This window comes from Enoplosus armatus, chromosome 15 (assembly GCF_043641665.1).
Source record: "Enoplosus armatus isolate fEnoArm2 chromosome 15, fEnoArm2.hap1, whole genome shotgun sequence".
In the NCBI taxonomy this organism is placed as follows: Eukaryota; Metazoa; Chordata; class Actinopteri; order Centrarchiformes; family Enoplosidae; genus Enoplosus; species Enoplosus armatus.
Window position 1 is genome coordinate 6,417,374 of NC_092194.1, and position 24,442 is coordinate 6,441,815.

Here is a 24,442-nt window from a genome sequence, read left to right on the forward strand (position 1 = left end):
TTTACTATTAAAATGAAACATCGATTTACTGAATGCATTTTAAAATGCGCTTCAACGAAAATCCACGTGACTTGTTCATATTTGTTTTACTGGCATATTTCCTGTTTGCATGAATTAATTTAAAACATTAGTTTTTTTTAAATTAGGTTTCTTTGACCATTTTAATTTATTTGATCAAAGCTGCCAGAAATGTCTAAATTAATTAAAAAACAGTGAAGTCGCCAAATCTTTCATAATGTTTATTATCAAATTAATATTGCACACAAGGTAAACTTGTATACAGTATTTTAAGAGATGTTTGAGAATGTGCCTATTGCATTTACAGTGGAAGACACGACACAATGAACCAATGGAGCCTCTAAATGTCATATTTCGAGGAGGAAAGCTTAACTCTAATCCATCACACGGCTTCACTGTGCGGTTATTAAACGAATAAATGTCAGTGCTTTCATAATAATTACATTTCTCAACAATAATTAAGATTATTGTGATTCAGGCAGAAAACCAAATGCAGATGTTAAAAAAAGAAAAAGTGCTTCTTTCGACGACAGAAACACCTCACTGAAGGAATTCGTTTAACTGATTTGGCGAAAGTCGAAATTAATTCAGATTTCCGACAATCTCAGAGGGCAGATAAAAGTTTCCTTCCCTCTGCAGATGTGAAATGTCTGCCTCAGACTGTCGCAGCTGACAGCGATTGAAAAGGCAAATGCGCCAACTAGTGTCAGAAAGCAGCATGGCGGAGGGTTTGCAGGGTGTGCCGTCATTTGATGTAACCATCAACATTTCAGGTTTCTAATGAATTCAGCCTCTGGCACACACACACACACACACAGACAAACAAACACACACTGATTACTCTGTTGCACCGTTTGATGTGCATGAAACACACTTGCCTGGTTGCTTTAATGCTCTTATTAATTCAGCTCAGTCAATTACAGTGATACGGATCTGTCTCACCAACATAATTTCACTTTGTGAAAATATTATTTACCTGCTGAGAAGGTGTAACGCAGATATAATAGCTTTTCAAAATGAATAAATGATCGGAAAACCGCAGGCCTCTGCAGTCTGCAGATAAATTATAAACAACAGCAAGTAAAAATAGGCCAGTGACAAACCAGTGTGACGGGGATAAAGGTGCTCATCTTTCACTTTATTATATATTATTTAATCAATTAAACTGTCTCCCTGGAAGGCGAATAATTCATAACAACACACAGGTTGTTTTGCACTGAACCAGAGTCAGTTATTTTACATATTTAAATCCATCACATTCAACATTTTACACATTTAACAGAGTTTCTCGCTCATACTTACTGGCTATAATTTAAAAGAAATGTACGTCCAAATAATCATCTTTTTATACAATTCTGTAAAAAAAATAAATTAAAATAAATAAATAAATAAATAAAAACGTGTTTCTCCTTCTTAAAAAAAAAAAGACCTTATACCTCTTTATTCCTCTCTGCATCACGCTAACGTGCGTCTGTAAAAAGGCAGGCAGAGAGAGAAGCACAGATAGGTATCAATAATTCAGCTGGTGTGTAACAGCAGCGCAGGGCTGGAGACGCAGCACCGGAGAGTGTGATTGGTCCGGTGAAAGCCCAGCCCAGCTGATTCATTGGTGGAAATCATCTCCGCACTCCCGACCACTAAACACTAAAATGACTCGGGTAAAATAATATCGCGGCACTCTGCACTCCGTTCAGCCTCGCGGCTCCTTCTCTGCGCTACAGGATAACTTTAAAGGAGATTCAACAGGAGCGACAGGACAGTTCCTCTTATACCAGAGTAGCGTTGTTGTTGTTGTTGTTGTTGTTTGTGTGAGTGTGTGTGTGTGTGTGTGTGGGGAGGATCCAACGAGGATAAAGTCTCAAGAACTTCAACGCAAGAAAAGGACACTGATGTGCTTCAGCGTCAGTTTGACTAGAGACATTCGGGTTTGATACATTCAGTTTTACGGGGTTTTTTTCCCAGCGGAGTCTGGTGAGACCTAAAGAGGCGTCTGGCAAAGTTTGGCTGTTTAGTCGAGACCATTTAAAAACAAAAAGCTTAAACCGAGAAAGTCAGTCAGCTGGATTGTCTAACTTTTTGTACCACGGATTACTTTATTACTGCCGACAGATTGTCACCGATCGGCAGCAAATGATTTAGGGGATTCACTGACTGATTTGAGATTTCCAAGTGAGAGCTCCAGTCGTCTGTGCTGAAACTGTCCGTCAAGTGTGCGACAGGTAAGAGTTCAGCACTGAGAGACTTTGGAGACGTGCACGCTGTTTGCTGAGGTTAGTGAAACACAGAGCCACCCTGATGTTCCTCGGGCTGACACATCCTGTGCAGATGATCTAGCGCACAGTTTGCTGTGTCTGATAAGGTAGCGAGGCTCTCTTCTTCACTCAGACTTAGTGCGCTCTCGCCTCCATCCTTTGCGCTCTCACGCGGCGGACTCCTGAGACCATCAGCGTCTGGAGGGAAAGAAAAACTGTTTTTCTCCCAGAGAGACCCTGCTCCTCCAACTCAACCCAGTCAGGTGGCACTGACCCAAGCTGTTGTGATGCATATTCCCGTAGAGCCGCCCACCACCAGACGGTTCACGCCGCCCTCCACGTCCTTCCCCTGCAGTAAGATTGGAGACAGCAACGGGGCCATGGCCACCCCGGGGCCCCTCAGGTCAAGACCGGACACCAGGAACGTGGTGGACGTCCTGGCGGATCACGCCGGCGAGCTGGTCCGGACCGACAGCCCCAACTTCCTCTGCTCCGTCCTCCCGTCTCACTGGAGGTGCAACAAGACGCTCCCCGTGGCTTTCAAGGCAAGACACATGGCTTCTAATTATCATTTATTATATTTTCATTTTTTATGACGCTCATTGCGGTTTTCTAACTGTGGGAAATGCACGAGAAAAGACCAACCAGATACATTTTAAGGAGAATTTAATTGCATTTATTTATAAATAAGAGTGGGCTCTGGAAGATGTGCTCGTTTGGTTTCTGAATGTTGTATTTGTGTAGGATATTAAATGATTAAAACGTCGCTATGAATAAGCTCTGCCTTTATTGGCTTAAAAAGGCACCGTCCAGAATAATAACATCCTCAATAAAATGATTACAGAGAAGAGGTCTGAAATTACAAGAAGTCTGAGCAAAAAGATCTGAACTCAAATATTTATTTTTAGATTTTTCTGTATTATATATGATTTTGATGCTTTCTAGGTAAATATTCGAGGTTTGTGTCAACATGACGCCTTGTATTGTCTACATCGTGTTTGTGGATCAGATCCGATGAGAACACAAGGAAATAAATAACTTTATAAATAATAGCCTAGAATTTATATTTTAGTGTCCTTAGTCTACACCAGAGGGTCCACCTCACGGACTCTCCCAGTTGTGTGCTTTATGTGATGGTCTATTGTTGACAGTGTGGTGAAACGGTGGCGATATTGGTGCTTAATATTATGGGAGCCGGATGCGGTTTTACGCGCGCAGTGTGTACATTTGGTTTGGTGACCCATGACCGCCCGCTTTCTCCGGTGCAGGTCGTGGCTCTCGGTGACGTCCCCGACGGGACTCTGGTCACCGTGATGGCCGGCAACGACGAGAACTACTCGGCCGAGCTGAGGAACGCCTCCGCCGTGATGAAGAACCAGGTGGCCCGCTTCAACGACCTGCGCTTCGTGGGCAGGAGCGGACGAGGTGAGCTGAAACTCACTCTCTGTCTGTCTCTCTCTCTGTCTCTGTCTGTCTGTCTCTCTCTCTGTCTCTCTCTCTCTCTCTCTCACACACACACACACACACACACACACACACAGGCCTGCACACATGACATTTGGAAAAGCGCTTATGATAATATAAAGGATCACATTTCTGGTGTAACGACTGACATCTGACAGCATGTTATTATTTTTTACTGAATGTGAAAAATGACTAAACGTCCAGATCACCAAATATGCAGCACAGACGCACAGATAGGAAACGCTGGCCCGTGATACTCCTTCAAATATAGCTTTTAAAATATATTGTTTTACGCCAGTTGAGGCCTGCTCTCTGCTGTCTATCACAAAGATACAAGTCGGGAGTCATTCAGGTGAGACTTTGCCAGCTGACGTCCATGGGTGTCCAACATCTGGCCTGCGTCACGGTGAACAGTCGCGATGACTGTAATTTTCTTAATCCAGGGGAATACAAATAATGATCCACGTTGTGTCCCGGGGCGCTATGTCAAACAGTCCCCGCCACCAAACAGGCTCCCGGCCTAATGCCTGTTATTTAGCATGGGTATTGTTTTTAATTGCCGTAATAAAATAAAACAAAAATCCCTCATCAACAGGATGTGATGTTGCGGTTAATGCGCAATGCCCGCTGAACAACGTTATTGTGATATTGAGTAAAACAAAACCTCTCCGTTACCAGGAACAAATAACAACAGATCCTGGACTAAAAATATTTTTAAAAGCCTGATTGTTCACGACACATCTTCCAAGCAGAGGAGGAGTTCCCACCCCCCCCCCCCAGGAGCCTCCTCTGGCCCTTTCGTCGGCCTTTTACATTCCCCTTTAATGTTAGAATAGCGGTGGTTTGGTGAATGGGGAAATGGGCCTCGTCTCCAAATTAAAAAGTAGCCAACACCTTTCATTTCTCTAGTCAATTACCCCACCCGGAGGATTCGTCTTCTTCGGCTCTCCTCCCACGCAGTCTCTGTTTAACAAGAGATGCCTTTCTCAGAGCACCGGACCCGCTGCATGACGCAGCCTTCCTCCCCCTGCACGGACTCTGGTGCAGAAGGGAGCAAGAGCCAGCCTTGTTGAACAATAAACTATCGCTGTAAACCCAATCTGGAACAAATTCGCCCAATAATCTAAATCATACCCGCAGTCAGGCCATCAACCACCACCATTTTTTTTTTCTTTTTTTTTTTCTTCTGTCCCTTAATTCAAAAAGCTGCAGCGGGACAAAAGCCGGGGATGATTTGAAGTTGAACAAGCGAGGTATTGTTGCAAACAAAGAGAAAAGAGTTTACAGATCATTCGGGGAGGCTATTTATAAAGTGGAATGACACGTCTTCCATAAACCTCATGGCCGTGTTGCTGTGCTGCAGGAAAGAGCTTCACTCTGACCATCACCGTGTTCACCGGACCGCCACAAGTGGCCACCTACCACCGCGCCATCAAAGTCACCGTGGATGGACCCCGGGAACCGCGCAGTGAGTACACGCACGCACACGCACACGCACACTCTCACGCCCACCGACACTGCTATTGTTGTTGCTCAAGTGCATTGTGGTGTGATGTGAATGTTGCAGAGCCACCCGGTGAGAAGCAGCTAATCCTCGTTCTGAAAGTGGTGGGTGTCAGTATCTCTACATGCTAGAAGAACTGCATGAGTCATATATGCAGATGTTATATGTAAATCTGATACTGTGATGTGCATGTCTGATAGTGTGTGTGTGTGTGTGTGTGTGTTATGCATTCATCACACTGTGGAGGTAACATTTTCACACAATCACATGTGCAAAAGTTCGGTTTCCACTTGATTTGCTGTGGGATTAAGACTCGGTTTTGGGGTTGAGATTAGAGTTAAAACTAGGTTAAGGTTGGGGTTAGGCATGAAGTGGTTATGGTAAGCCTCTAGAGGATGAATGTAGGGCGGTGCATTGTCCTCACAAGTATACAAGTGCAGGTCTGTCTCAGTGTGTGTGTGTGTGTGTGTGTGCAGCAGGGGAACAGGGAAGGGCCCAGTCAGAGGAAACTGTAAAGCATATTAAAGCATAACCCAAGACCACTAAGAGGAGCCGAGTGAGTCTCCAAGCCGCAGGTGGCTCAGCTCAGTCGACCCCCCTGCCTCCTCCTCAGCCACCCCTCACTCCTACCTTCCCCAGAGCTGGTCAGAGGGGCTGTACCTGACCGACCACATAAGTGGCTCGTTGATTTAACACAGGGCAGACTCTGGCCACTGTTAGCCCTGGCAGGGAGGCTCGGCGTGCTAAAGCTGTTAGCGCCGCCGTTCAGCCGCAGCTACATTCTCATGTGGTTTAATGCTGCTGGTGTGAGGGATGGTGGAGAGTAGTGTTACTCAGATGAGTCAGGGGCTGAGGGCTGGTGGCGTATGAGCCCGCCTGTATGAATCTTTCGTGAGGTCAAGGTGGGATAGAGGAGGTGGGTACGTTTTCACGATCTACCTACAGAGGGGTCGTGGTTTTAATGGTCCTGGAGTGCTGGGTTTTAGAGGTCTCTGAACAGGCGGATAGCTGAGGCTTGTGCTCATGTCTGTGGAGGGGGATATTTGGGACAGGGTGGATTTAGCCCAGTCAAAACAGACCACAGCAGGGGAAGAGAGAGTGGTAGCAAGTGCCACATGAGGGGGGATATGGCTGGCAGAGAGGGAGAGAGTTGAGGCGCACACAGAAAGGGGCATCGTCACCCCCCCACCCCACCTGCCAGGCTGGATGCTATTTGTAGAGGCCTTAAAGAGAACAGTGACTGCACAGGAGGGAGGGACTAGATAATAATAAACACAGTGCGTGCGTGTGGATGGTTTCAACTTGATCGTCTTTTGTCAAAAGAAAAAAGAAAAAAAAAAGCCCAACGTGTGACTCTGTGCATAAACGGGTTCTCATGTGCGTCTGCGAGCGTCTCCGCCTGAAATAACTGTGTACATTAAGGTTGTCTCCTGTCTGTCTGTCAACGTGCTACGGCTCTGGCTGAGGCGTCAGAGTGGCCGTGCTACTTTTACACTGGCGCTGGGTGCTATAAAGTGACACTGTTTAATATAGGGCAGGAGGAATTTAGGGCTCCATTAAACTCTCTTACACGGTGCTGAGAGGGAATTCATAGAATGACAAAGTAAACTTCGGCAAAGGCTGATTTTTTTTTACATGCATCAGTATGATTTCAATATGTACTAACTAGAACCTCCTTCAGCGTAACCCTCTGGAACCAGATATTGTTTGATTTGTGCTAAGTGTTAAGATGGCTGAAATACTGAGTCAAAGCGGCTCTGAAATATGAATAATACATCTAGTTACTCCGCAGTGAAAACAGATCCAGGAAAAAAAACAGCTGATCACAGTTAATAGAATAATCATTTGGAAACGCAGCACATTTATACTGTTCATTACATTGGTTTGAATGAGCTGTCAGATGCGAGGCTGAGATGAGGTTTCAGTCCAGTTTAGTGTATTAAAGGACTTGTAGCCTCAAAATAGAAAATCACTTGCGAGATGAGATAAAGGAGCTCTCATATTTAAACAAGAAGCACATTCTAGGAGTATTATATCAGTCATGTCCCGGCACAGTCAAAGCACAGGAACACACACTACCATTCAGACATTATTAGGGCCATAAAAATAATCACATTCTTCTCTAACCACAAGGCACCACATTATATCGGCTGTATGACGTTTAGAGCCAAAGCAGAGAGGCACTTTTGCCAACACATAAAACTAACAGCATTTTTTCATTACAAATGTCATCCTCTGAGACAGTTATATATTCCAACGCTGCTTTGATCCCAGTTTTTTTAACCACACAACGTTGCCTGTACGTCTCAGCTTTATCATTCATAGAGTGCAGACAGCCTGAAGCCAGACTTGGCCACGGATGTGCTCACCTGTCCGCAGGCTGGCAGGCTGCGGGGGCCCAGCCTGCACATGGCTTTACAGGCTGTTTGCGTAGGGCCCTGCATTTGCATGGCTGCCAGCAGAGCCACGGCAGGAGTTGGCACTGAAGGGGGGGGGGGGGGGTTATTAATGTTTACTGATCCAGTCTGGAGAACCTGACGGACAGGACTGCAGCGGTGCCTCGCCTGAGGCATGTGTAACAAAGAACGCCATGCCTTCTGAAAACACTTGAGCAGTAAGATAGACACACACATGGGCTCAAATATGTACACAGATGTAGTTTCACATGCCCCCACACACACACACACACACACACACACACACACACACACACACACACACACACACACACACGTAAATGGATATAAACACACAATGACAGCTTTCTGTTCCTGAACAGAAAGTAGGCTAAATGTTTTTGCTAAAGTATTTTTGTCTCCCTTGCTGCTGATTTCCTCATCACACATCCGGTATTCGTCATCATACCCCCCCCCCCCCCTCCCCAACACACACACACACACACACACACACACACACACACACACACACACACACACACACACACACACACACACACACACACACACCCCGATATATCTGTCATACGACATTATCGAACTTCTGCTGAGGCCAAACTGCACGCACTGAAAACTCTCCCTCCACTTCTGTCTGAGCAGCAGCTTTAACAACGTGCCACATCCGAGGACGACAAGAGAGAGAGAGCATGCCAAGCTAAAAAAGAAAGAAAAAGGAAAGCAGATGACTTAAGTGTTGAGACCCTCCCTGTTTGTCGCTGCTATCAGATGCCTCCGCACCACCGCTCACACACGTGGTGCACCCTGCAGGGTTATTTGCACCAATTAATCCCACAACTATATTTTTGGTGCCCTTCTCACTCCCTCAACTTATATATGACATCAGCCGCTGCCTATTTACCCACGGCGGTGGAGGGAGGAGGGGCTGTTTGTATTTCTGTATCTCTTGACCTGAAATGAATCAGTCCCAGAGAAAAAAAAAAAGATGAACTCACCGCAGGTCAGGCTGGGTCAGAGAGATCAGAAAAGGGTCGGATATATTTTGAGCTTGAGAGATGATGTTCAGAAATAATTAGCACAGCGGGATTTGTGTCTCCTTTTTTAGAGCCTGAAAAGCATTTGAATGAGTGAACATGTAAATAAAACACTTTCACAGAAAGTTTGTGAATGTGTAGAAAAAAGATTTGTGCAGACAGATATCCTTTACAGATGTGTAGAAAAGTTTTACAGTACACTCAGAAAGCAAATTAAAACTTAGAATTACGTCAAACTGTCCAGCCAAATCAGCTAATGATTCTGGTAGGCATTTATTATTTATTCAGAATTGATTTTTAAATCAAACTCTTGTCAGTACCCACCCAAAGGTCTGTGGGTTGAGGAGGTTAGAGAAACTGAAAGGAGAGACAGTCATTTGCTGAATGTATAGGATGTGGAGGCCTGTGTGTACGGTGCCTCGGTGAGGTCAAAGTGGCAATTTGTTGTCTGATGAGACTTGGAAATGATACACATGAATACACCCTAACCACAAGTATACAGTGTACATGCAATACCTGCATACATTCAGATAAAGCAGCTTGCACACCTTCCCACCCATAGGCCCACGCATCCACCGAAATCACACAAGTGCTGTCGTGTTTTGTTGCCTCTATTTGCTCGGCTGGGTGTGTTCGCACAGCTCCAGGAGGAGAATGGCAGGCGTTAGGGGGGGGTGGCATGGGTGGGTGGGTGGGGGCGCGGGGGGGGGGGGGGTGCATGTTGGAGTTGGCGGGTTGATTCTATTTGCATTTGGCACACAGACTGTACAAAGTATGCAAATAGACAAACAATGACATTTGCTGTGTTATTTTTCCTGTGATATTGCAGTCTCTCTGCAAAGCCAACAATAAGATAGCATGCGTGTTGTTGGGTATGTATTTGCGCGTGCAGGTGCTCAGTTCATACACCTGCCAGGTGCGTCCATCTCTTGAAGCCGGCCCCCACGGGCCACGCCCATGCTCCACAAATCACATGAAAGGCTCACCCTCGGTGCGAATTGCTCTCTCAAAGGCAACTTTGATGTTTGAAAATGGAGATGGGTGTCTTTGAAAGAAAGGCCTACAGGTGTATCAGTGCCAGGGAGGGGAAAAACAGTGGCATGTCTGATGCTGGGAGACATAGTGGCCTATGCAAGCACACAATCACACAAACACCCACATAAATAGTGTCTAGCCTCTACAATCAAACTCATGACTGCCATTTATAATTTCGTAGAGAAGATAGTCTTCCTTAATACCACTGACAGATGGGAACAGATGAAGATGAGATTTTATGTCTTCTTCAGAGAAATGACACTCTGTGGTGTTGGTACTTCTTGGAGGCCGTCGACTGCGGCGTTCCTCTTCCCTGGGGTCACTCCAGATGCGTCATACTTGGTCTCAGTGATTAGAAGTAGAGCAAATATTGGCCAACTGATAAATCCACTGGAATGTGTGTATTGAATAGGTTTGGACTGGTTTCAGAGAGGAACTTTGTGTGTTGGAGACAAAACATCCACAGCATTCTGAGGTCTGAGGCTTGTGATGGGTGGGAGGATGAGGGCAGTTTCCTCCGGTAGTCATGCAACATGTCTGTGTCTTAGAGACGAGCAATCACACCCCACTGTTAATTATTTTTGTGAGACATTTCTATGTGTTTTTATGTCAGATATGAATGAATGCGGGACTGTTGCTGCCAGAGTCATTAAAGCATGATAGGACAGACATGAAAGCATCTAATAATATAATCAAATTTTGTTGTGGGAGGGTAAATAAAGGACTGAGATGGAAGCTAAGACCACTGTTGCCACCTTAACCACATCTAGAAGCTTTGAGGCCAACTCCCTTTGAGGGCTACACACACACACACATATGCAGACACAGCTGTTGGTAATCCTACTTAGGCTTTTGTACTTAGGCTTTCCTGTGAAAGCAGAGCTAATGAGTCTAAATACCTCAACTAAACAGAGATTTAAACAAAGAAATACATCCATTAGTCTTATTACTGGCACTCCTCTTCTCCCCTCGCTGCCTCCGTTTTCTCTTCGGCGTGTTTCCGCAGCGTCAATGCACAAGTTTCTGCTAAAACAGGAAAAAAGAAGAACATTGTCTAACATTTAGAAACAGCGCGATGTCTCCTCCTCGGGCCAGATGATGACTGTCGAGACACACGCACAATAGCCTCGGGGTGAAATGCCCTTTCTTTTTCCACTCAGACAAAAATTTCCACCCTGGATTTGCTGACGCCAGATAGAACAGCAGGGCGCAGTAGGAACTACCGAATTATTTACAGAGGCCCCAGACAGCGCTTTTAATTCATTCTGATGATGCAAGTAGAAGACGTTTTCTCAGAATCACTGACGAGCTGGGCCAACGTCGCGACTCAGCTCTCTCTCTCCCTCTCTGTCTCTCCACCTACTGCCTACACACTGCCCTCTAAACTTACCAGCCAAGCGTCTTTCCTGTTTACCTACCTATGAAGGGAAGTAAAATGCCCACTCTGTGTGTGCTCACTCTTCCTTATTTACACTGACCCATACAGGAGGGAGCCATTACAACCTTTCAGCCGTAATTCAATAAAAGTTCCGTTCTGCATTTAGAAAAATAAATGGCCCATGAGTGGAGGAATATTTTCTCCCCCGCTGCATTATGACAATAAACTGTTTTCTGTGTTGGGGCAGTGGGGACGGGGGTGGAGCGGGGGGCGGTTTGTGGGAAGAAGGCACCTGCTGGTTACTGGAAAAGACGCTGTGTACCACCACCCTGCGGTTTTTGGATATTTATTTCTTCAGGCCTTAATGGTTAGGAACAGTGAGCAAATAATAGGTGTAGCGAGGTCTTTCTTTTGCTTCCAGGAGCGGAGAAGGTTGTAATCCTCTGTGTAAACACAGGAGGAAGTCTTGGCTCTTCAAAATAGGCTGGAAACATCACAGAGAAGGAGAGGTCAATCGTCATTACCTCAATACTTAACTGCACAAGTCCACTAGCACGATAACCTCAGAGAAAGCAATGAAAGTGAAGTATGTTTATGCCTACACAGTGGAAAATTCACACATTTCACATTTCACACATTTACTTTGACCCACCTGGAATATTAATTGTCATTCTGTGGAACTGTGTGTGCGAGTTTAGGGGCAAATGCAATGCTTGTTGCACATTATTGTGTGTGAGCTAGTATGCACGGAGGTGTGAACGCGTAGCCGTTTGACACATCTGCTGGCGTTGCATTGATGTATGTGACAGCGGCAGCTTGCTTTCCTTTCCCACAGCCCTGCGAGGCCCCCACCTTTCCCCCGGCACCTCGCTGCTTAGAACAACCTGACTACCACGTACATGCAAACATGCATCACACACAGCCATGCACAACAACCCCATTCACCATTAGAGTCAAAATAACACTCTCGATACGGCTTCCTTTGCTTTAATATGATCTGTCACTGGTGCCAAATAGGCCTTCTGTGCTCGACAAGGCCAAAGCAGCACTGGGAAATCTAGTCAGCAGGCAAGCAGCCAAAAGGGCCTGAAAAACAGCAGCGCTCATATCAACCCCAACACGCCTCAACTCCCCAACTACAAGACAGTTACACACACACACACACACACACACACACACACACACACACACACACACACACACACAGTGAATGGTGGGACAAAAGAGGGATGATTGCTCTCAACGTGCTACGGGCCTTGTTGTATTGTTAGAGAATCCGGGTGCATTGGGCCTGATTTTGGCACCCCTTCACTCTCTTTGCCTGCCTCAACCTGCCTCGCTGTAGGGCTGTCCTCGTGTGGCACTGCTTCTGTTCCCCACACACACACACACACACACACACACACACACACACGCTCAAAGAGCTTTATCCCCTTATCAGAAAAGGAAGGCTGCGCTCTTTGCTCAAACAGCCTCATGTAGCAACTTCCGCTGTGAGCGGCTTGTTTCAGGCCTGCGAGGGGGATTTTCACACTGCTGACGTCCCCAGAGACAGCCTGATGCATCTGCCTGAGGGACCAGACGATCCCCCAGCTGTGGTCAGAGAGGGTGAACTACAAATAAAAGCGTGCCAAAACTTTTGCTGACCTTTTCCTGAAAGCTTAGACGGACATAATGTTTTCCCAAAACCCCCCTCGCCACTTCGTATGACATATACAAGAAATAAATAGTCTGTGCATTCAATCCATGGTAAGTCGTAAAACTTAATGCATTAATTCTGAAAGTGTTGCGAGAGTGTTATGTAAATGAGTATAATGTCTGTGTGTGGCTAGCATCGACTCATTTAGGCCCAGACGAGACAGCCACAATCACCAGCCAAGGGTAAAACCCACTTCCTTCAGGGTCAGCCTCAAAACAAGAACTTTGATTTGTCCCACAGTAAATACCCAACTGTGTGATTGGTGGCCTTGGGAAACGCGGTGCCAAATACACTGCTGCAATGATGCTTTCTGAGCTGCGCTGCATTGCCAGTAATAGAACGAAAGGGGAAGTATAAGAAAGAGTGGCGGAAAGAAGCAGGGTGGGAACGAAAAAACGTAGGGGGTTCAGGTCTGCTAGAGAGGAGGAAGAGGAAGACAGGTGTACACGACTTTGCTCAACAGATGTTGAAACGTCCCCAGTGTCTGTTGAGGGCAAACGGAAGTTCGCTCGCAGGCAAGTAGGCCTCCCTGCAACATGTGTTCAACTGTCGCTCCACATTGCACATTCAAAAGTTAGATAAGGATGCTGCTCTTGTGTTCACATCTTTTCAACACTTAGCTTTCGATACATTAACACATAAAGCGCAGGCTTACCTTACCCACGAGGAAAGCTACATGCATTGCAAGTTGTGGTGCTATTGTCTTGACTCATCAATGCAAAGAAGAAGCTCATCAAAACATGTAATAACCTACAGAAGAAATGTCACAGCTGCTCTCACAGTAGCCTTCATATCACAATCACAAATGCTCCGTACACTGCCCAGACATTTTTGTATGTAATCCTATAGCATACTTACATAGACTTTACGGTCCAGACATAGTTTTCAGTGTTAAGTGTGATACCTGCACTCCAAATCAATTCTAGTCTGTTATCAGGGGCCTATCAAGTCCATTTATACGTTGAATACAAATATTTACACTTCAAATATATTCAGTGCAGACTTGGGCCGGGGCCAAAGCACGTATTGCCCTTTGCCGTCCAGATAGAGTTTCACTTTGCCCCTGAAAAAGCACCCAGCCCTTTACTAAAAAGAGCTTGTGTTTAATGTGTCTCCCTCTGGACGGGAACATATGTTTCTTTCTTTCAATGGAGACAGAGACAAACAGACAGAGAGACAGAGAGGAGAAGTAGAGAAAAAAAGTGGGGGGGGTGAAGGAAGGAAACAGGTCATATTGGGTGATCATTCAGCTGTGGCGTTGGTGTTTAAGGCCTGGCTGTCACCTCACTGAGCAAACACTGTCTCTGTGTTGAGCTGATATAGGCTTTGTGGAGGGAAGGCTGGGCAAGACTCGGTGGAGTTTGCTGTTCTGGTCTTAGAGCACCGGGTGCAGGGTTATGAAAAATAACTTTTCACATCACTTACCCTTGAACCTGTCTCCATGAGCTTCAAAGCACGAGCGCAAAAGAGCAAAGCATCTCAAGTTATTCTGCAGCAAAGATAAAACACTATCAGGAAATAAAAAGACACACACACACACACACACACACACAAAACAAAGCGGAGCTGAGAGCGGCACACCCATTTCTTCAAAACACAACCATCGCCTTTCAGTACATCGTTAATACCAGACATTTTATATCAAGCATTTTATTTGTTCTTCATAGACTTCCATAATGCTTTCAGATGATGCGACCGCCACTCTGAGAGGAGGCTAGTAAATCTACAACCTTTAGCATCCATTTCGGCTCTGGGTGCGTATTGAGCGCTGCTGTTTAGGCCTCATGTGTGCATTGGCCCCCATCTCCCAGCTCTATCTTGTGGTTATGATATCATAGAGAGAAAAACAAGGGCATTCTCTCCTAAGTGCACCCTGACACATTAAATATTCATTCGACCACAGAAACCCCTCTGAAATGGGGCTGGTGTGATGGCACCCCTCTGGCCCCCGGACCTGCAGAGTAGAAGTCAAATGTTGGCGGTCAGGGCAGACACACTGTGGCTAAAGTCCGGGTCAACTGGCCAAAGAGAGCACATTAACACAAGGTTTAAGTGGAAGACACAGGTCGAGTCTCTCTGCTGCAATCTTGCAGAGATTGTAATGATTTAGAACTTTTCTATAGTGAATAACAAGGGAACAAATCCAGAGGCAAAAAGTTTAAAAGGACATGGCTCTTTTTTTTAAAATCACTTTTAAGTATGTTAACTCAGAATCAAAGAACTCCTGTGTGTCCAAAAAATTGAGACTGAACAGTAATTTCTATTAAGAAAATGGAAAAAATAATCTTCAAATAATTTAGCACAACAAGCCTCTGAACTTGTCACAATTCCTATGGTAGCCACAAAGTTTTAAAAGACTACAGTGCCTTGTTTAATTCACATGCAAATTAAAAGAAAAAAGTTAAAAAGTTAAAGTAGCTACAGTTAAAAATCAATGCTTCTCTCCTGACAGGCAGTATCCAAGAGACAAAGGCAGAGAGGAAAACAGAGGAGAAGGGGAAAAGAAAGTTTCGAGCCGCCTCCCTGTTGATTAGTGGTGTTAACAGTAACGGTGGGCCCCGGGTTAATGAGCTCCAGGCCTCATTTTAACAAAGCCTCCGCTACCCCCCGAAAAATTTGCCCTCTCACAGCCCACTAAACCCCCTACCGGAGGCTCTGAACAGTGTGTCGCCAAATGCAGCCCTTTCCCTGCCAACTGGAACTGGGCCACGGGATCCACAGCTAGGTTCAAGTGTGTGCATATGTGTGTGTTTGTGGGCAGCTGAATGATCACTTTCATCCCTAAAGAGCTAGCCAATTCATCTTAGACCACCACTGGCCACAGAAAAACTGACCAATTATCATTTTTTTCCTTGCCGTCTGTCTTTTTTTTTTCCAACCAAAGAGTGGTGGGATGTATCATTTCCCTGACCTCAGCCGTTTGAGGTGGTGTAAATCTCTTAATAACTACACAAGGACACATATAGGGGCTATTTTTGGAGGGCTGCTTCCCCTGGCCGCCCCTGCTCTGGCCTGGAACAGACAGTAGCCACAGTGTCTATGTGGGTGATGGAGCCTGGACCTGGCACTGTGTGTGTGTGTGTGTGTGTGTGTGTGTGTGTGTGTGTGTGTGTGAGAGAGAGTGTGTGTGTGTGAGAGAGAGAGGAGGAGAGAGTGAGAACGCAGGCTTTCATTCCTTCCATCACAGTTTAAAGAGGAGGCAGACTGGCCACATATGAGTGTGAATAAAAAAGATATCACAGAGTGTGTGTGTGTGCCGGCGTGTTTCCGCCCAGGACATGTCCCTTTGTACCTGTACGGAGCAAACTAGTGGGCCGGTGGGCGCACGCGCACGCGCACACACACACACACACACACACACACACACACACACACACACACACACACACACACACACACACACAAGGTGCTTTCCTTTGGCGTTTAACGTCCTAATGCTCAGGAAAACAAACAGCTGGAGAGCAGCAACAGAAGTGCTGTCTTTGCTCAGACAGATTAGTCATGACTGAGTCTCTCCCTTTCTCACACACTCACACACGTAAAGTGCAACTGAACTGTTGATCAGTGGGTGTGAGTAAAAAAAAAAGTACCCATGTACTCTGTGCTGCACTTTGAACGCAGGAAGCCACTGAAATCTAAATCCCTGCAGTCCAAAGTCAGACATTTCATGCATCAACGAGCGCCTGCGTGCCCTTTGTGTGTGTCTGTGTGTGTTGAGGGCCGTCAACGCTAGATATTTCTATATAGTTTGTAAAGAGAGGATGGAGGGGAGGTGGTGGGCACAAACAAATGGACAGAGCGGTAAACGAGGGGAAACTTTACCCATGGGTCAACCTCCGAGGGAAGATATATTGCCCATGGGTCAGTGGAGAGAAAGGACGGGCAAAATCCATATTGGTCCGTCTGCCTTGCCCCCTTTATATAGTGATAAAATATTCAAATCCAGCCATTACTTCACATTAGGCTACTCTGTAGAGATGCCAGGGAGAAAACCACAGAATGTATACATGCTGGTTCACACACAGTTTTGGTGCATTGATAGTTACATTAAAATCTCTTCCTCCCCATTAGAGGCATAGCCCTCATCCGGACTCATGTCTGACATTTAAGGTGTGTTCACATGTTGAGCATGTGCATGTATGCGTGTGTGCGTGTCTGTGTGTATGAACATGTGTATTTGTACATGTCTGCCTACATGTGTGTGTGTCTACATAAAAAGGCAGGGGGGGGGGTTTTCTTACCGTCTCCCTGAACGGGAGATCAGAGTGATAAGGGCGCTAAGTGTGTTGGTTAGTCTTCTCAGGTCTGGATAAAAGAGATGCAACAGATATGCTTCACTTACTCAGTTCATTCGCACCTCCTGCACGCGCACGCACACACACACACACACACACACACACACACACACACACACACACACACACACACACACACACACACACACACACACTCAGATCTATGAAAACTCTCTGTCTTTCTCTTTCTCTCTCTTTTTGTCCGTTATGTTTAAGACTGATGACTATATGGTCTGGTAGCCTTGTCTGGGTGTTTCCTTCTGACTAAGTCCTGTGTCAGACCTGAATGTGTGTGTGGGTGTGTGTGTGTGTATGTGTGACAGAGAGGGGTGGTTATTGGGTGCAGATTTACTCACTATTTATAGTTTTTTAAGCAAGATGAAAATAAAGAGCCCTTCATCAGTTCATAGAAAAGTCTGATGTCACAATTCAGTTCATGATTTCTTAGACTTCAGTGTTTCGGGGAAAACAGAATTCCTCAAGCAATCGTTTTCAACCACTTATGCTATCGTTATCTGCAGATGACGCGGCAGCAGGTGCAGTTTGGATAACACATAGTGTCTAGCCAATGTATTTCAAGGTCTGCTAACATTCAAATAATATTTTTGTATTTGGAAGTTGAAAACATGGTGACAATGTCTCTCTCCCCCCTTATATAAATTCATCCTGTGTGAGTGTTTGTGAATTACAATGTAGGATATTGATGGTCCACTCAGTCCAAGTCAGTTTTACAATAATTACAGTACAAGACAGGCAAAGAGAAGTTTTGTGCCAGGGCATGTCTACCTGCCCGGCTCCATTAAGAAATTTTGGAAAACAGAAAAGTTTTCCAATAGGACTCGTGTTACTGTTTTTGCTATTTTTGTACAACTCTGGAAATATAAAGTGCCATTTTGTGCCATTTTCCTGGTTGCGTAGGTGGTAAATTGGCATGTCCTTGATTTCTCTCTTACCCGTCCTCCTCATGTCGCTGTTTCAGGGCACAGAGTGAAGATAGAAGACCCCCAGAAGATGCAGTTCTCGGACAGGCTGTCAGAGATCGAGCGCTACCAGCGGAGTATGCGAATAGGCCCAGTGAACAATAATCCCCGCCCCATCCACCAAACCCACCTCAGCACCACACAAGGTGAGGACCACTGACACATTCAGCCACAAGCAACCTACATCCTCATAACCAAAATCAACAAAACTGTAAAATCAGCTCACATTAACCGCTTTTACTTAGAAGCAAATAACTCCTTTAATAAAGCAAACATATTCAGTTTCATTTGGCCAGAGGGTAAGTAATCCGTAACACAAATCTGTTCTACATCAACACAGAACATGAAGTTCACCCAGCATTAAACTAAGCCAAGAGCCCTTCATGTGCATTTCCTCCACAGGGGGGCTTTCGAGTTCTGTTCCACTAATCTGAGAGCTGTTATATGTGTTGGCCATCCGAGAGGAAGCTCATGTCAGTTCTGTCCCCGGATGCCCTGCGTTGGTGGGTCCGGGCCCCACAGCGTGCAGGGTTGAGTCTGTGGCCAGGTGGCATGGCGGTTGCTGCCAACCGAGCTTGGCCTGGGTGCTGAAGCTGGCCTCCGCACACTACAGCCTCAGGAATGTAACAGCCGCCCGCTACCTTGGCAATCACGTCACTCTCAGACTGGTCAAATGTGCGGGGGCGAGGGGGCGGAGGGGCTGAGACTCAGAGTGAGGTGGTGCGATGGAGGGGAGGGGGTTGTTTCATGCATATGTGTGTGCGCTGTGGACAGCTGCGTGGGTGATGGTTGGAGTGAGGATGAGTGTTCGCTCTCCGTCATATGTCAGAGCCTCTTTAACAGGATGCCATGTCTGGAAGCATGCAGACTAAACACACACACACACACACACACACACACACACACACACACAGTGTCCTCTCCCACCCACTCTCTAGTTCTCATGCCAGCTAATGAAGCTCATTACCTTTGTATCAGCATGCTGTTGTGTACAGGAGGGCTTGTTTAGGAGCTCGTGGCCGTGTGTGGGTGGAACTCTATCAGTGTGTATCACAGCCATACACCGGTGTTTGGCCTTGTGCTTAGCTGAGCCAGCACTGAGTCACCACTATGGGCCTATCTAACAGCTGACTGAGGAGAACACAGGGTCTTTCACCCTGCACCCCCAAGTCCTTACTGCTGATATTGATTTTGTTCCCTTGCACAGCCTGTACCGAGGAGAAAACATGTCAGCCATTTTAGAAACACCACCGACCACTTACGCTGAAAATAAACACGGTGCAGCTTCAACACAATACAGCCACTGTGATGATGATTTTCTGATGGTTTCGAGGCTGCTGTGAGCTCTGTAGGTTGTCTGCCAATAAAAAGCCCCCCGCAGCTAAGCTTATACAGGGGAGCTTTAAGTTTCTGAGGGCTGACTTGAATACGGGAGAGGAGAAGGGGGGTGCTCTGGTCGGCAGGGAGAGGTGTACAGACTTGGTCCAGACAGCAGACAAAGAGCAGCTCTTTGCTTTGCTCTCGTCTGCCTTGCACAAGATTAAGGCAGGAATTAAGAGCGTCATTGGTTTGTCAGGCTTCAAAGGGCTGTGATGTTGCAACACACACATGTACAGCACCATACACCGGGAGCAGACACAACACATTAACATCAGTTGGAACTGTCAGAGACGGTAAAGGCCTTGAGCTTCACGTTACAGCTGCCAGCAACTGCAGGCCGCCTATAAGAAGTGTGTGTGTGTGTGTGTGTGTGAGTGAGACAGACGAGGGGAAGGGCTGTAAAAACCACACACCTTAATCTGTGGTATTACCATCATGACGGCATACCGCAGGGCAAGAGTGGTAAAATAATTAAATAACAGAGCAGAGGGCTCTTCTCCCTCCCACCTTGTCTATCTGTTGGAGCGTCTGAGCAGCAAACTGGAAATGTACGTCACAGCACACATCACACAGAGCGCTCCTGTATGTGTAGGAATAGTGCACAGACAACAACACTGCAGTATCACTACAGTATTACAAGCGGAGCTCAAACATAAATAGACTTGTTGTAATAAATCCCATTTAGAGACACAGGGAGGTGTTTACATATCAACAGAACACACGTCTCCGCTTTTGGCAGCCCTGCCAGACGCTGTTGTATTTTGCAGATACTTTAAATCCCGGGCCCTGTTTGTTTGAGAATTGCCGGGTGATAGATCGCCCATCAACACGTTATAATTAAATGGATTCCCGTCTTGCTGTTACAAAAGATGTTTTCCACTATCCGCGGCTGGAACCTTGCATTTTCCCCCTTGAAGACGACTAAATAAGAAAATACAGTGTCATCTCCTCCTAAAGCCTCCTTGCTTCATTTTGTTGTCTGAGCTATGAAATACTGTCTCAGTTTTCTTGTCAACAGGACGTGTCTCCAGACATCTGCTCAATGCTAGCCTGGATTCTTAAATCACACACACACACACATACACAGAGGATTGCACCATAGGCACATTGAAAATACAAAACACACACACACACCTACACTATTCTGTGCTAGTGTTGCAAGTTCTCCGCTAGTGCCCCAGACAGACAGGGTAATTAAGAGCTCATTACAGTGCATGCAGTGACAAGCTTCCTGCACGCTGGCAGACGCTGCATTCGCTGCTTGTTTTTGTTCCTCTGTGGCCACAGGTAAGCCTGGTAGACATGTGGAATGATTCTCAGCAAGGGCGGAGGGAGTGTGTGTGTGTGTGTGTGTGTGTGTGTGTGTGTAGTTGTACAAATGCGTGGTTCAACTAGCGCAGTCAAGCAAATCTGACACTCAGACAATCAAGTACTAAATTGTTATTCTGGTTTTCAAAACCTCAAGTGAGGTACATGTGTATACTATATGTGTCTGTGGGTGGCAGCTTTTCTCTTCCTCTGATACAGAAGGTAGTTCATCCTTTAACATCTAACCGTGACATTGCATTTATAATATACACACAGTTCTTTCCACTCTTAAGAAAAGCAAACACATGACAGAAAATTTGATTGTGCAAAGTGGAAAACAGATTCCAGTTTTACCTTGTTCCATTTTAAATGCAGACAAAACTCAACAAGCCCCTGGCACAGCCTCTAACAGACAGCCGAGACGAAAGCGGCTCTTTTAACTTAAATGTGTTTTAACAGTAAGAGAGGGAGGGGGAAAAAAGAAATACAGCAGCAATTTAATCATCCAAAAAAAGTCCTGGCACTTTTGAGGTGGTATCATTTAACATGTTATTTGTTCCAACACCTGTGTGTTCCTCTCTGAAGATGAATATCAGATACTAGCATAACGTTCCGCCATCAAGTCAAGTGCTCAATGCTTTGATGAGGGCCCAAAAGTGTGTGTGAGTGTGTGTGTACAAGTTTCTTTGTGAATGTGAGTGTGTGCCTGTCTGTCTGAACGTGACACATGTGGTGATTTTATGAAAAAATATCAATAGAATCTTGCACAAGTAATATATTACACACTTCATTTTTTAAATGTACTCAGCAACCATCCTGCAAATTCTATTTAAAAAAAAAAAGAAGCAAACCTTCTCTATTAATGACACTTTTACAAATGCTGGTACCACTGGCTTCCTCCGGCACAACTGGCACACGTCTGCTGCAGCTGTGCTTTGGCCCTCTTGTTCAGTACGTTCAGGCTGTGGCCTCTGGACTGGACTTAACGTGAGAAAGTCCTGTTTGATGGAGGACCAGCCCGATGCGGCCGTGCCCCTCCCGCCTCGTCCACAGTGACCACACTGTTTACTCCACATAAACAAGTTGGCCGGCCCCCCAGGTTCGAGGCGGCACTCGGCTACTGCCGCGGCCGAGAGGCTCACACTAATTCACACATCCAGAATGACATGATCAGCCAATTAGAAGCAAGAGCGAGACAGGAAATTAGCACCGTCAGGTAGCTGTGGTGTGGACTTCTGAGTATAGCCGTCACGCTAGTTGGGTTTCATGCTCATTTCTGCCAAACCCAAGCAGGAAGCTGGCCCTCTGAGGCCAATACAACCAAAACGAGCAGGAATCTGGACCAGTCCTTTAGACACTCTGTTTTACTTCTGCACTCCACTATTTACATAATATGTCAATGGCCGCCACGGAGTTTATTTGTTATGGTGCCTGAAAGCCTCACTTGTGGTTACTCTCTTTTTGTGACCCTGAGATGAATAATTCAAACTGAAAATGTTTTTGTTCTTCAACAAAAAAAAAAAATCTTTTGAAGCTGACTCTTTGGTGAAAAAAAAAAAGAAAGAAAAAGAGAAGTGAGAGCAAGTTGTTTTTTACTAGACTCAACTGTTTGTGTAAGTTATAATTTCACATCAGAGTCGGGCTGAGTTTTACATTTCAGCAATTACAGAAACTACATGTGTGCCATGAACAGTCTCTATTGAGTCTGGGGAGAGGGGAAGGGTGGGAGGACGACGAGCTCTCAAAGAGAACATAGGATTTTTCAGCCCATGTGTTTGTTTTTGCTCACGTTATAAGTGAGGGCTCAAAAGACATATCAAATGTCCCACATAGCTGAGCCAAGGCCGTGTTCCTCCCCTCTCTAACACACTCTCTTTCTCTCTCCTTCCCTCGCTGGCGTCTTTCTTTCTCTCTTGCTTGCTCTCTCACATTCTCTCCCCGTTGCGACGCCTAAGGCCTAAGCGAAACAGGAAGCCAGCACAAGGACCAGCATTCACTGTGTCTCAATGACACGCTTCATTACGGCAGGCGCATTACATGTCTCAGAGGCGTTTCTGGATCCGGAGTCACGAGGATGGATGCCATTTTGGCTCAAACATCTTCTCAGCCACCCCTTTCATCTACACATGCACTTCAAAAGCAGTGCATGTGTTTATTTGTGTCCTCCCCGAAACTACACTGGCACCACCCCAAAGCCTCTTATTAGTGACGCGGTCGCCGCTTCTTCCCACTTCAGCCCCTGCCTTCCACACTCCTCGGCTCCGCCCAGGGGGCTGGTCCCCTTATTAACAGGGGTAATCTGTGCCTCTGGTATTGACGTTGTCTGCTGGCCAATCAAAATATTTGAAGGAAATGTTTATTTTCTTGAGCGAATCGCACCAGCTGCTTGGAAGCCTTTCTGAATAAGGCCATTTATGTGTAAGAATTTGCCATTGTGAGGCATAGTGCAGGACCTCTCAGTGACTGAGTGCTGATTTGGGCCTTTGCAAAGGAAGTGGAGGAGCTCCAGGGGAAGCACAGATCTTACACATGCTGAGCCCAGTGCAGCTATAGGTGAACAGCCCAACGCCACCCCCCCCTCTCTGCTCCTGGCATCCTTCTCCTTCCTAATTGCCACTACAGGAGGTTAGGAGTTTACTATATTGCGGTATCTCAACAGCGGAGGGCAGAGTCATAGCAATACTCCATGGCTGACTGCTCCTGCCAGTAAAAGTAGAGCACCATGACAAAGTAAATATGCAGGTTTCTGTCTTTATGATGAAAACATTTATGAATATTTGAGGAAAAAAGTTTTGTAACACTGTTCAGAGGCATGTAGACTAGACTTCTGTACTGCCCATGTCCACAGAGCTCCGTGCAAGTTGTCTTGTAACAACTGCACCGTCTCAGACCAAGAGCAAACAGCCCCTGTTTGTGTCAGCCCTCCTGCGGTGTGGCCGCTGAGTGTGAAGCAGGGTCCCACGCGCTGGGCCAGCAGGTCCTCGACCCTCCTTCGCTTCCTGACAGCTCGGCTGGACAGGCTAGCAAGTATCCTGCACTTCACAGGTCCCCGCTGCCCCTCCAGTGTCTCGCCTGAAAGACCCAAAAATATCTCCCATGCACCCATCAAGCATGTTTTTCCAGGCCTGGTCTCACTCTGGTGAGAAAACCACCCCTCCTCTTCCCAGTCTTCACTGCTCAGTCAGCAGAGGCCAACCTGTGACAGGAAGACACATCTCCAAACCGCCAGATGTCAAGACAGTTTTGACAAGTCTGTCATAAGGAGTTTTTTTGGGCCATGCTTTAGACTTCTAAGGCACAGTTAGTGACCCGTTGTACACATATACAACCCACACACTTCCACAAAATACTAAAATGTTGCATTCCCACATGAACACAATTCCTCCTCTGACTTATTTGCAATAAGTAGATTCTAGTGTTCACCTATTGTTCATGTTGTGTGTTACACCAGCCCTGTGGCAGGAGCAAATGGACACCCCCGCTCTGAAGACATGCAAGGTGGAGGAGGACCTGAGACCATGGCCAGGTAAGACACTGCAATGCCCTTCTTCCTAACTGTTTTACTATGCCACAGATTTCTGTGTTACTATGCTTTTCCTCTCATAAGGCACGGCTTTCCCAATTTGACCCCAAACTTGAGGAAAGTGCTTATTTGTGCATATCTGTGCATGTTAATGAGAA

At 46.0% G+C, this 24,442-nt stretch overlaps 1 protein-coding gene across 1 annotated transcript in view; it reads left to right on the forward strand.

Annotated features, from left to right (window-relative positions):
• The first annotated feature begins 2,106 nt into the window (after positions 1 to 2,106).
• Positions 2,107 to 24,442, forward strand: part of runx3 (RUNX family transcription factor 3) — a 28,693-nt gene continuing 6,357 nt past the window's right edge. Inside the window, exons 1-5 of the mRNA XM_070919776.1 lie at positions 2,107 to 2,815; positions 3,539 to 3,695; positions 5,098 to 5,202; positions 18,073 to 18,219; positions 24,171 to 24,287. Coding sequence (XP_070775877.1) covers positions 2,558 to 2,815; positions 3,539 to 3,695; positions 5,098 to 5,202; positions 18,073 to 18,219; positions 24,171 to 24,287 — 784 coding nt within the window. The 5' untranslated portion in view covers positions 2,107 to 2,557. The remainder of the gene's footprint in view (positions 2,816 to 3,538; positions 3,696 to 5,097; positions 5,203 to 18,072; positions 18,220 to 24,170; positions 24,288 to 24,442) is intronic.